The sequence below is a fragment of the Trichoplusia ni genome, chromosome 16 (assembly GCF_003590095.1).
Source record: "Trichoplusia ni isolate ovarian cell line Hi5 chromosome 16, tn1, whole genome shotgun sequence".
Classification (NCBI taxonomy): Eukaryota; Metazoa; Arthropoda; class Insecta; order Lepidoptera; family Noctuidae; genus Trichoplusia; species Trichoplusia ni.
In genome coordinates, this window is record NC_039493.1 from 7,213,598 (window position 1) to 7,226,844 (window position 13,247).

The following is a 13,247-nucleotide window of genomic DNA, read 5'->3' on the forward strand; positions in this document are numbered from 1 at the left end:
AAATAACAAACAAATTTAACATTAAGTATATTTGATTTAAATTTCAGTGGTTAACACCAGCAGAAGTATTCAAGAGTAACCGGCAATTATATCCCCCACAGTTGTATGAGTTGTATCGCCTAGCTCATGTGAAGGACTTATCCAAATTGGTCCAATTTGCTAAACAGAGGAGTGGACATGCCACTGAGGTCTCTTATCCAGTAATATTGAAAGCAAAGGACGGGCATGTGTCTTTACTGCCAGGTTAGTATTATCTTTATAGACTAATTCTATTGATATTGATGTTTTATAATATGTTATGTTAAAACTATATTCTTATATTTTCAGGTGATGACCTTTACCCCACAACTTTAGACTTCAACGACAATACAATTGAATTTATAGATAAATCTATATTAGAGTTAAGACAAGGTTGTAAGACCCTACATAGACTAGAATTTACGAAAAAGTCAAAGCAGTTTATTATTGAGAACTATAAACCTGAACACCACATAGTCATGGAAGACAATACTTACCTAGCTAACACAGTCTAAAATACGTCAATAATTCCAGTTCATGCCTTAAACATTGGCCTTATTAGAAGTACAATAAGAAGTCGTAGCTGTAAAGCTATTTGAAAGGGTTTTGGTACATTTGAGTGAGGTGACGATGGCGACTTCAGGGCACACGTGGCCTAACAGCCAGGACGACTACGAGCTGCTCGATGTGATCGGAGTGGGCGCCACAGCCGTCGTGCACGCCGCCTTCTGCCGCCCGCGCGGCGAGAAGTGTGCCATCAAGCGCATCAACCTCGAGAAGTGGAACACTTCTATGGATGAGCTTCTCAAAGAGATCCAAGCCATGTCGAGCTGCAACCACGAGAACGTGGTCACATACTACACCAGCTTTGTGGTGAAAGAGGAGTTATGGCTCGTTCTGAGGCTTCTAGAAGGAGGCAGTCTACTTGACATCATTAAACACAAAATGAGGATATCTAATTGCAAACATGGCGTGTTCGACGAGGCGACCATCGCAACCGTACTGAAGGAAGTCCTTAAAGGATTGGAGTACTTTCACCAAAATGGTCAGATCCACAGAGATATCAAGGCTGGAAATATCCTACTCGGTGACGACGGTATCGTCCAGATTGCTGACTTCGGTGTTTCGGCTTGGCTCGCCACCGGCCGTGACCTGTCGCGGCAGAAGGTGCGACATACCTTCGTAGGGACACCATGTTGGATGGCTCCCGAGGTCATGGAGCAGAACCATGGATATGATTTCAAGGCCGACATATGGTCTTTTGGAATCACAGCTATAGAGATGGCTACTGGTACCGCACCCTACCACAAGTATCCGCCGATGAAAGTGCTCATGCTCACATTGCAGAATGACCCGCCGACCCTCGATACCGGCGCAGAGGAGAAGGATCAGTACAAGGCTTACGGCAAGACGTTCAGGAAAATGATATTCGAGTGTCTGCAAAAGGATCCCGCAAAGCGGCCCACCGCGACCGAGCTGTTGAAGCACTCGTTCTTCAAGAAGGCCCGCGACCGCAAGTACCTGGTGTCGACGCTGGTGACCATCGGGCCCAGCATGGAGACCCGCGTGCACAAGGCCAGCCGCCGCCAGCCCGGCGCGTCCGGCCGCCTGCATCGCATGGAGACCGGCGAGTGGGTGTGGGAGAGCGAGGAGGACGACGACGACGAGGACGACGCGGCGCGCGACCGGCCCATGAACACGCTGGCGCGCGCCGACAGCTCGGACAGCGACAGCGACGACCGCGCCGCCTTCACCATCGGCTCGCTGGCCGCGCCCGCCACCGACGCGCCGCAGATCAACCTGGTGCTGCGCATGCGCAACGCGCGCAACGAGCTCAACGACATCCGCTTCGAGTTCGCGGCCGGCAAGGACTCGGCCGACGGCATCGCCACGGAGCTGGTGGGCGCGGGGCTGCTGGACGCGCGCGACGCGGGCGTGACGGCGCAGCAGCTGCAGCGGCTGGTGGACGACCTGCTGTTCGCCGCGCCCGCGCCGCGCTCCGCCACCTTCCGCCTGCCGTCGGCGCCGCCCGAGCCCAGCGACGAGCAGAGCCTGCTGGGCTTCGCGCAGATCTCCATCGTGGACTGAGCCGCGGCCGCGCGTCGGGGACATGGAATACGTTAGCTGTAGATGTGTATGCGGCGGTGGTTTTGGTGTGCGAAGGCGGCCGTCTGTAGTCCCGCGCCGCTGCGGCTTTGTGTACGAAAACTATCGCCGCGTAGCTCAAATGAATGTATATTTTACATTATGATTATAAGGGTGAATCTGAATTTATAAGAGTATTTTTTGTGATCGTACCGTGTCAATTTGCTGCTTTCCAACACTGTAATCGATTAGTCCCCACTTGCAAATCCCGCTTTGCTAAATAACAGATGACAGAATGACTTGATGGTTCGCGCAGGCGTAATGAGGATATCCACGCATAAGTCAGCACTTTTAGCATATTTTACGTTTTGTAATAAAGAGCTATCTAATATTTGTAATACTTATATTACTAGTTAACAACTTCCAAGTGCCATATTTTTAAATATGAATGGATATAAATTGTATACTGTTAAGTTCACAGTGATAAAATTGCGTATAATAATCATTACAGTGTTAATTTTAAATAGCAGGTCTATATAGCACCATAGAATGTTCTTTTTACATTGTTATTTGTTTGTTGCTTATTTTGGAAGTATTTTAATAATAAAAGATAAAATCGATTTCGGCAGGATGTTTTATTAAAACCTCTATGATTTTCAAAAATGTTAACTAAAAGCTATGTTTGTTCTTAGACTACAATTACATGACTATTTATAACGAGTTCACGATACGCAGAGCTCTGACAGACTGACGGCCGGTAGTGTGGTCACACACGGGCCCCGGTCCCGGGCGCTGGTATCGCGCAGTGAGAGAAACAATACTAAATCTGTAAAAACTCTGTTTGGCATCTAACATTGTCGAAATAAACCCTCTTTAGCATTCCAAATCATTTCCCACTTTTCATTCCTGTTCATAACATTATAGAGATTCTTAATTCTAAGCGTAATAAGAATCAAAAAGCAATAACGGTATAAAAATAAGTATTTAGGTACATACAAACTTAACTTCCATAGCATGTTGGTCCACAAAGAAAAAAATAAATGTTTTATTATATCAGCTACGAGTATTACAAGACTACGAAGAAATTAGTTTTTGTCATTTTTACAAGTCTATCTAGTCAATTCTAGTTTAATGCGACGCAGTCCATACTTGTTCACCATTGAGTTTAGTAATTTTAATTGACATTTCAATAAAATAATGATCAAGCGATGTGAAGTGAAGCGAAACGTTGCTTACTGTAAAAAGTTTTGTTTTATTCAATTCGCGGTACTGGCATGGGCCACGATCTTACCGTTTCAACATTTTTTTTGTTTTTTTTTTTAAAGAAATTTTTTGCATGATCGGCATCATACTGTATTTTACTACATTGTGTATTTTGGACGTAGTGAGCTGTGTCCACTGCACAGTAAGTAGTTGGCATATTTACGTCGAGTGAAAAATATTCAAATCACATTGATTTACAATTGTTATGAACCTTATGAGTAAGTGCTAATATATTACTGATTGAAAATAATTTACATATATAATGACTAGGCAAATGAAGCGTCTAATTAAGTACTTAAGTCTAACACACTCACTCTAGTAAGGCATTAACAACATTGAATCGTGTCATAAGTAAAATAATTTAATATTGTGTTTAACAAATACATAATAAATAACGTTTACACATATACAAACTTATAGAATAATTGTGCAGAAAATAGGACCAAGATTCATTAAGACTAGTTTAAAAATATAATTGATGGCACATCTAATAACTAAAGTTTAAATGCTTTGTGCTCAATACTTAATTATTAGTTTAAAATGAACGATTATTAAAGCACTACAAAAAATCGTATTGGAAGACTAAATTATTAGGTGGAATGTTAGATATCGTTGAAATATAAAATGAGATTCAAATATCGTGGTAGACTAGAGAGAAAGAATGAATATTTGAACTAATTCACAAATGTTTGTAGAACATCCGGTGAGGCCGTTCGAAGCTGTAGGCCAATGTATAAAAACAATTAGGAACATGTAAACCCACAATCTGCAATCACTAATCACAAAATACTGGATACATGTTTCAATACAGGCTTCTTAATAACAAAAAAAAAAACTTACATAACTAAATATTTGCTTTGTCAAATGTACTGTTTAGATTAAGGCAAAGCCCATTCAACTCCGGTCATATTTTGTGCTAAGACAACATTATCTTCCTCCAGGGTCAAAATTTTGTTCAGCTTATAATTGCCTCCACTTTTGGATAGCAATCACATTTAATTTTTTATGAGATTTTTTAAAGGAAGTGGTCTATCAATGTCTAAGCACAAATAAAGTATAAATACATTGTATACATTCGTTCCCATTTACTTCTTCAATAACACATTTTACTAACTTATTCCGAGATCCCAGCTCTCGACATGCACTTCAATAGGTATATTATCTTTCTAATATTCCACACAAGTGTTAATTCAATGATCTTAATAAGAGCACTCGATCTCCTTATTATATTATATAAATCTAGTCAACTTATGTGTTATTTTTGTTTACAAATACGTTTTGATGAAAAACATAAAAAAGTTTCCTAAAATTAACAAGTCAATGAATTTTAATTCTTCTTAAATGTCATATTTTAAGTTTATTCTTATAATTTTAAAGCCTCTATTGACACAGTACCCACTATCACGATGTTTTCCATAAATCTTGTGTGGCGTGCGAGACAAGTAGTGACAAGCTTAAAAATTAATTGTACTATAAGAAAGCGTATAGCGGTGACTTAGTTTAGGTACGCGAAGATATTGTACAAATAAGACTCGTTGTGATCTCGCCAGAAATACAAGACCGGAGGATGTATCATGGAGACTCTTATAAAATTTGTTACTTTCGTTTACAATACATTCTAAGTGGAGTTTTGGTTTGCACTCGAGTTCGTGTATTTCTGGCGGGAGCAATTCGACGTTAAGGTAGGTACGCGCCGTAATAATTTGACACTGTGGTGGAGGAGCGGGCGCGGGCGGGAATCAGAACAGCTCGACGACCTTCCGCTTGAGGTAGGCCTTCAGCGGCGCGTAGTAGAGAGTGCGCAGCGCGCGCAGCTCGGGCAGGCGCCGCCACGCCGCCAGCGCCGGCAGCTCCGTCTCGAACAGCAGCAGCGCCAGCAGCGCCAGCGACACCCACACCACCACGAACGACGGCACGAAGGCGCGCAGCAGGCTGAAGCCGCGCCCCCCGCCGCACGCGCCCCGCGCCGCGCCCCCCGCCGCGCCCCCGCCCGCGCCCCCGCCCGCCCCCGCGCCCAGCGTGCCCATCGTCACGCCCGACTCCGACGACGAGTGCTCGAACGAGTCCCGGAGGCTATACTCCGCCGGCAACGCTGGAGAGAAACTCATTTTCAGTACAACCTGCTTATTACTTAGATAATTTAAAACAACTGTGTATACAAAAACACATCACTTTCAGCGCTTCATATTATTTACTATATCCTGCTAGACATATTTAGAATCTGCTATAATAGAGTCACAGTACAAAATTAATAATATACCCATTCTTTTAACATTCTGAATGTAATCATGGAAATGAATGGTCTGTCTCCACACTGAAGAAGGCAGTATAGACTGGCCCAGAGTCCCCACTGACCGTGCGGCTTGTCGTCGTGCGCGGTGTCGGCGCAGGCGAGCGCGATGTCGACGGCGGGCCCGCTGAGCAGACAGGCCCCGTTGCACTCGTCGGGGCCGCTCTCCTCCAGCGGCGCGCTGTGCGTCGAGCGCGGCAGGCTGCTGTAGCCTGCACGACACCACAGTTTAAATACCATATACTTGTAAAACTCACTAATAATACGTAAGGCATACAGCAAACCAAGAGTGCAATTCGAGCCTTGAAGCCACGGCATTATGTGATATTTTGCTTGTGGAGTCAGAGTTTTCAATACAATCCGAATTTGGTGCAAATTGGGTGTTAAGGCTGGATAATTTAACGGTCGAATTCGCGACATTTAGGGTTCCCACGAAATTTGTGAGCGTAGCAAAAATGATCGCAAATTTGGAAATTAAAATGCTTAATCAAATAAACAGTAAATCTTAAAAGACCGATAGTTTCCACACGGAGACAGACTTTTTGATCACAAAACACTGAAAAACGGTTAAGTCGAACTTAGTCCGATTCTCGACTACCATCAAAATTCATAACACTCATATTTGCAGTCGTTGTGTGCATGTGCTATTATGCTTATCCTAAGTTCTACACTACACTAGCTACTAAGTAAAGTGTGATAAAATAGATATGTACGATAGATACCGAAGTCGCCGGTCATGGGCGTGGACGGCGTGGCGGGCACGCTCGACGCTTTCCGCTTGCCGCCTGTGCTTGAGCCCTCCTCCTTGAACAAACTAGCTCTATAGTCAAATGTTTACGAAAATTTGAAAAAAAAAGGTAAGCAACACTCATTTTAAAAATTACTAATACGTTTTAATTGACTGTATTCTATTCTTAAAGACGACTAGCACCATGCGACCGACTTAAAAAAAGTAAACAATACTCAGTTCAAAAATTACTAATACGTTTAAATTGATATTCTTAAACATGTTTAGAGAAAAAAGCGATTGGTTAAGATCGCCAAGCCAAAAACGCGAGTTCTATATCTTCCAGGACATGAGATATAAGAAATGTGTGAACCGCAAATTATTTTGTCCACAGTCTACAAAATCAAATAATAGTACTATTCCAGAGCATAAAGAAGTACTTATAGGAATTTGAATGAATCATCTTAATTATCCATTCAAATGACGACGCCAAACCAGGATGTGACTCATAGTACTGGACCATTTACGGCAGTTAGCGGCAGTCTACAGCTATGGTTCTAAGAAGTATGATTATTTGCCCCACGATATTATAACAATCCATATTGTTACTTCAATTGCCATGCTTGTCAAATAAAATTCTACGAAAAATGGTTCTAAAAAATGGTCTAACACTGAAGTTACTCTACTGAATAGCAACATGTTTACGTAACTAGAAGATTTTTGGCAAAGTCCTACCATTAAAGTGATTGTACTGTGCTGTGCTATATTATGGTGCAACTACTTCATTCATCTGATGTACGACTCATATTTGTGGGTTTCTCAAGCCAAGTGCGCTTAAAAATTCTGGAATTTTGGCATTTGACTGGCCTTTTATAGTGTTTAGACCCTTACTGCCATAACGGAGGTCGAGAGTTCATTTCCCAATTGCTCCGGCCGGGGTGTAATTTATCTATATTATGTATGTTTATCAGTTGCCTTGTACTCATAATACAAGCTTTTTTTAGTTTGAGTCTTCATGGCGTTGTGTGAAAGTTGTGGAATATTATTATGCTCAGTTTACCGTTACATGATCCTTATTTATTTTAAGTCTATAATGTAAGTGTAAGCATTACCTGTGAGTCCCTCGGTGCGAGCAGTCCATCCCTCTCCAGGATCTCTCGCTCGGTGCGGCCGAAGTATTTGAACTTGGTGCCCCACGAGAACAGGCCGCCGCCCGAGTACACACACGCGTCAGATGAAGACGGTAACCTTGTGTATTAGGGCATAGTATTAGTGGAGAATTGAATAAAATGTTGAGTTGGCCAATTTAAGTAAATGAGCAGGCAAACTCAATACTCAATCATTTATTGCATTCCATATGTTACTTACTACATGTTGGGTGGGGAAAACTACACAATTTTGTGAAAATTCATCATCATCCTAGCCTTTTCCCAACCATGTTGGGGTCGGCTTCCAGTCGACCGGCCAAACCCGATTTCACGATAAACTAGTTTATAGTATATATATAGTTTAGTATATAGTTTATAGTATAGTAGTTAACATATATATATTTCATGTTTGTTACTTGAAGAATAAGTAGATATAAATTGTACTCACGTGAAAAACAGCATCTGTTCAATAGCGCAGCACCACACGTGGCGGCAGGCCGGACCGTTCGGACATTTAAAACCAACCGTGTGCTTTTTCTGAAAACAATAAACAAATTTTACTAAAACAATTTTATACAAAAAAAAATAGTATTAAAATTTATAATCTAACCTTCACATTATTACTAACAATAGTAACAATACATAATTTTTTATTATGATAAGTTCAATAAAGTCCCTGTTTCTCTACCATTCAGTGACCCATCTTTAGCAAATGAAATAATAGTCAATTTACATTAACCAACTTAATTATATTAAGTCTCACTTAGAATTTATGTGAATTGGAATTAGCGTGCTTATAGTCACAAACGTAGCAATTTCGAAAACTATTTCACAGTTATTCCCTTACAAATTTTATAATGAGTAAATAACTGTTAAATAAACCGAGCATTTAATACTGCGTGAGATAATAATCTGGGCGTGTTTCCACGCTACTAAATAATCACAGTACTTTTTACTTTTGTCCGAATATAAAAGACTTTCACTATTATTTGCAGCTGAATCGAGATTATGCATTGGATGGACTCGTCAAAGGGTCAATTACTTTCAACCGGTTTGCGAAAGCTTGCAATTTCTATTGACAGGCTTTTATAATACTTTCACAAAGAGCTAAATACTAGTTATATTTTATCGCAGACCTATATAACATATCCATTGTAAAAACGCTTTAATGTTACAGTTTTAAGGTTGATTTTTGCATGGTAATGATTGGTATTAAAAAGGATGGTGGTCAAATCAATGCACACCGGTCTTTACTCAATGCCCAGACTCCGTTAATCTGAGCTCAAGGCTCAAGGTCATTAGGGGAGATGTTGTCCTTTGAATGTAACCCTAGCTTGATTGGTTCACCCCTGGCATAGTAACAATTGTTGAATACTGGCTTTGTGGAGGTAATAATGGTCTTTTTGTACTCCATAACATAAAGGTATAAAGGATTGTGATCTTATTCAGTGGTTGAATTGAGTTGTACAGACATGGGTGCTTAACCAATGTAATAAATTATTTACATATCAAAATAGAATGTTGAAAGGAGTAATAATATTTTTTTTTTATTTGGAACATTTGAACTTTATATTACCTACTGATGCATTATTTGGGCATATATGTAGTTAGTAGTTCCTTTATATATCAGTACTTATGTATTTATTTCCTCCTAATCATCGATACGGCTAAGTAATTCGAGAAGCTCTTTCTATGAAACATCTGATAATTATTAAAAAATTAGTTCGCATTATGTGTCTTTTTACTTTTTTTTCATTGACATCCTAACTTATTTAAGCACTAGCTGTTGCCCGCGACTTTGTCTGCGTGATTCTCAAGATGTGAAAAACTATGAAGTTTACTAATTAATTATTTATAATAACGATCATAGCAAAAATGTAATGCAATATTGAAAATGAAACACTTTTTTCTATATATTGCAAGTAGAAAAAAATAACAGAAAGGTATAACCCAGTCTTAGCACTTCTGCTAAAAATGTTTTACTTTCGTAATTTTCCATTTATTAATTGGGTGGGTTATGATTTTCGAGCACCTCTGTTCTTGGGCCGAAACCTGAAATTGCTAGATGGATTATGACAGTGATTATGAGGTATCATAAAATTATTATTGTACTGTAACCAAAGAGGTAAACCAGAACCATATTACTGATGCCCCAGTGTCCGTTTGTCTGTCTGTCACCTGGCTGTTTTTCAGCAACAGTGATAGCCAGACAGTTGTTATTTTCACACACGATGTTTTCTGACGATATAAAGAAGATGTCAAATTATTTTTGTAGACGGAGCTGGTGAATTGAGAGTCGGGCTCGGTAACTGTGGATTTTACATAGTGTTATAGTGGTTTCTTAGGTTTACGCGAATGTTAGACATTGAAATGAAACTACTTTTACGGATTTTATCGCGGTGTAATTTTTGATTTTAGTTCCCGACGTTTCGACACCTTTGCAGGTATTGCACGGGCAGTCTGCCCGTGACCATGATACCTGCATAAATATAATATACCGCGATAAAATCCGTAAAAGTAGTTTCATTTCAATTACATAGTGTTATAAGATATAAGATTTTGCAAAATTGCACCCAGATAAACGGTTTCCTGAAACACGTTATGTTTGATTGTCCTCTTAATATTAAAACTGAAATATTTTGGAATATTTCCAAAATAAAAAAGTTGGTAAACGTGTTATCTTGGCCCCCTGGTGTTTTGATCATGATTTGCCTTTAAATTGCTGATAAATAAATAGCGTGATAATAAAAAAAAAATCAGTCACCCCTTTTTTAAAATTGACAATGACAAAAATCTAAAGTATAGGATATGTGTAATTTGTTACGACAAAGCAAAATATGAACATAAAAGTGACTTCATATGCATGAGTTCTACATATTTACTGTACCAATTTACAAAGAAAAATTACGTATTTTATTCGTTAACATACCTGACGATCATTGAAGTAAAATCCCTACCGTCATCCCTACTGCATAATATAAATGGAACTTAAATAAAGACTACATGAGGTTACGCTGTCGATACCGACAGCCAAAATGAATTTTCCAGACATTGTATGACGAATGTAAGTGCTGATAGCTACACGCACATTATGTTCCTAATCCACGTCGGCTTAGGGATCTCAGAGACTTCTTCAGTCTCGTTCCTTCCCCTGTTTTTACCAGGCTACGAAAGAAGAAAATTTTAAATAAGTAGAGAATACAATAAATTGTTAAAGGAATTTTTGGAAGCACGTCTCTATAATGGCGGATGTAGACCGATCAAATCGTTAAAATATTGAAAAATCCCAGGTATCAGCAGACATTATTCTATCAATAGATACATAATATATATTCATTGATAGCTTTGGTCTTGTAGATCTTTCACATTGCATACCTATTTAAATGCAGTTTTTATGCAAGTTTTCTGGGCTTTTTTATCCGAAATACTTTTGGCCCATTTATGTTGCAAATTTAAGATAAAAAAATTGTTGCTAGTTGTTACAGATGAACCAAGGTAATAATTAACTGTATCGTTCAGTATTTTTTGTTATGCATAATTATAGATGAGATCAATGTGAACTACATGCTACTTTGGGTTGAGTGTCACTACGAATGTTTTGATCTTGAAGTAGCATCGCCAACATTACCGAGCTAAAAACATAGGTATATATTCCTATCGTAAATAAATACAAAATCATATTACGGGCATTCCACATTTGAAATTGAGTAATTTTAGTACATCAATAAAAATAAAAAGAATTTAAGTTCCTTTCTTTCAAGAATGTACTGATTACGGTAACAATTGCATAAAAAAACGTATTATATGTTTATGTTTCTTTTATTTTACTTGTGAAATAGTCGCGGTAGGCCTATATCAGACTTGAAAGAGAATAAAATGACTAATTTTGTGAAAATGATTTAGTTTCGAAAAATCCTATTATTGCTCTGCAAAAGTCTTAAGATAAATAGCGTGATGTTTTTTTTTGTAAATTGATGACCGAGCTGCCTACTACTGAATGGGGTGAAAATACACCTCATAATTGTATTACACGATGTTACGGGTGAGTCCCGTTAAAACTTTACTGCTCATGCCCCCTGCATAGTAGCGTTATGGTTTTTGTATATTTGTTGTATCATGTATACGATAAGGTTCATGCAAAATTTGAATGAAATATATTCAGTAGTTTATGAGATAATTTGATATTTGTTTATAGATATAAAAGGCTCCTGCTCACCCCCTGTAACGAAATGCGGGATAATAAGTAAAAAGTATGTTGACCGGACCTCTTGTTTATATTCTCTGAAAATTTGAATCAAATCTATCCAGTACTTTCCGAGATCTTTCCGGACATACATACAGACAAACAGACAAACAGACAAAAATTCTAAAAATCATATTTTCGGCATCGGAATCGTTCGTAGACCACCCTGCAATTATTCTTTTTAAAAAATATTCAATGTACAGTTTTCACTTTTCTACAATTTTATTATATGTATAGATTATAAATAAGTTTAAAAATGTTGTTTACCTCTGGATAATTAAGATGTACAATAAACATCCTTCCTTCAAAGTTGATCTTGTGCACTTCGGACCACTTGAAATGGTGCGTCTTCCGACTGCCCTGGAACGTGAGGATGCCGCTGTGGTTGATGCCCAGGTACAACTGGTTGCCTCTGTGGTCCTGGGAACATGGAAAACCGGTAATGTAGAATAGGTGTGTTTATCATTAGAAGGGAGTTTATTACTGGTAATAATATCAATAAACTACATTTATTTAATTATATTAAATATATATCACTATTAATAAACTACCGACACAACGAATTGTTGTACACAGATTAAATGTATTTTTACTGTTTTTTGTAAGTAATTTATACAATATTTTTAAACTTGCACTAGTTGAAAGACAATCTTGCCTTTGTTGAGTCAGTCTTGCAGAAGCTATGTATTTAGAATAGCTGCTTAAAACGTGTTTACACATACAAAAATCTAGCATGTACTGTCTCAGAGTTGCTGAAAAGCAGCTAAATCTTTAGAAAATCCCTTTCTACGCCATCTCAAAGCAGTAAGTTTCCTTATTATATGTATTATTTGGGACAAAGTTGCTGAAAGAATTTTATAGTTTCTAAACAAAAACAGAAGTGTTATAGTCTAATAACATACAAAAAGAATAGTAAAAACTGGAATGTCCACCACTATTTTACTTGTGAGACAATAGACATCTACATATCTACTAGACATAATAAGGAAGAGTACAACTACCCAAACCTTCACAGGATGCGGGTCGACGCCGTACGTGTCGAGCTGGCACGCGATCTTCACGAAGGTCCGCTCGGCCTCCTGCGTCGACATGCCCTTCACACCGCCGCTACCGCCGGGGGTGCCTTCTACCGGCTCTCTGTGCAGCTCCTGGATATATAGGTCATTTTTAAATACAAATTGATCGATATCGAGATTGAGATTGATATTGAGAGTATGAGTCGGTTTCCTATTAAAATTAAATTAAATTTTTTAGTATCTATAGGTTTAAGGTAAAGGCCTTTCGTCACAGACTGCGTTATAAGGGTGGTTATGGTTTTGTACACATAACCAGGGACTGAAAGGGGTTACGGTATAAGGTTACGCTACCGGTATAAAATAAGTGTACCTTAAAAAAATAAAAGTTAGGGTATACCGCTATTTAACCTTTATGCGATATCGGTACCGAAAAATATAGCGTTGACAGTTGCGGGAC

At 38.9% G+C, this 13,247-nt stretch overlaps 2 protein-coding genes across 2 annotated transcripts; one reads left to right on the forward strand and one right to left on the reverse strand.

Moving 5' to 3' along the window:
- The first annotated feature begins 69 nt into the window (after nt 1-69).
- Nucleotides 70-2,723, forward strand: LOC113501668 (STE20/SPS1-related proline-alanine-rich protein kinase). Its single transcript, XM_026882850.1, has 2 exons — nt 70-243; nt 328-2,723. The coding sequence occupies exon 2, from the start codon at nt 649-651 to the stop codon at nt 2,104-2,106; it is 1,458 nt and encodes a 485-aa protein (XP_026738651.1). The 5' UTR covers nt 70-243; nt 328-648; the 3' UTR covers nt 2,107-2,723.
- LOC113501669 (FERM domain-containing protein 5-like) lies at nt 2,720-12,960 on the reverse strand. The gene is made up of 7 exons (XM_026882851.1): nt 12,776-12,960; nt 12,042-12,194; nt 7,980-8,068; nt 7,496-7,631; nt 6,379-6,460; nt 5,722-5,868; nt 2,720-5,458 (listed from the first exon to the last, which is right to left on the reverse strand). The coding sequence occupies exons 1-7, from the start codon at nt 12,863-12,865 to the stop codon at nt 5,106-5,108; spliced, it is 1,050 nt and encodes a 349-aa protein (XP_026738652.1). The 5' UTR covers nt 12,866-12,960; the 3' UTR covers nt 2,720-5,105.
- Between the last annotated feature and the right edge of the window lie 287 nt (nt 12,961-13,247).

Bases quoted from the DNA above. Each gene is read 5' to 3' on its own strand.
- LOC113501669 (XM_026882851.1), bottom strand. From the start codon at position 12,865: ATGTCGACGCAGGAGGCCGAGCGGACCTTCGTGAAGATCGCGTGCCAG. The intron at 12,195-12,775 runs GTAGTTGTACTC...CCATGTTCCCAG, and splicing joins CGCATCCTGTGAAGGTTTGG to GACCACAGAGGCAACCAGTT. The intron at 5,459-5,721 runs GTCAGTGGGGAC...GTTTCTCTCCAG, and splicing joins GCACGACGACAAGCCGCACG to CGTTGCCGGCGGAGTATAGC.
- LOC113501668 (XM_026882850.1), top strand. From the start codon at position 649: ATGGCGACTTCAGGGCACACGTGGCCTAACAGCCAGGACGACTACGAG.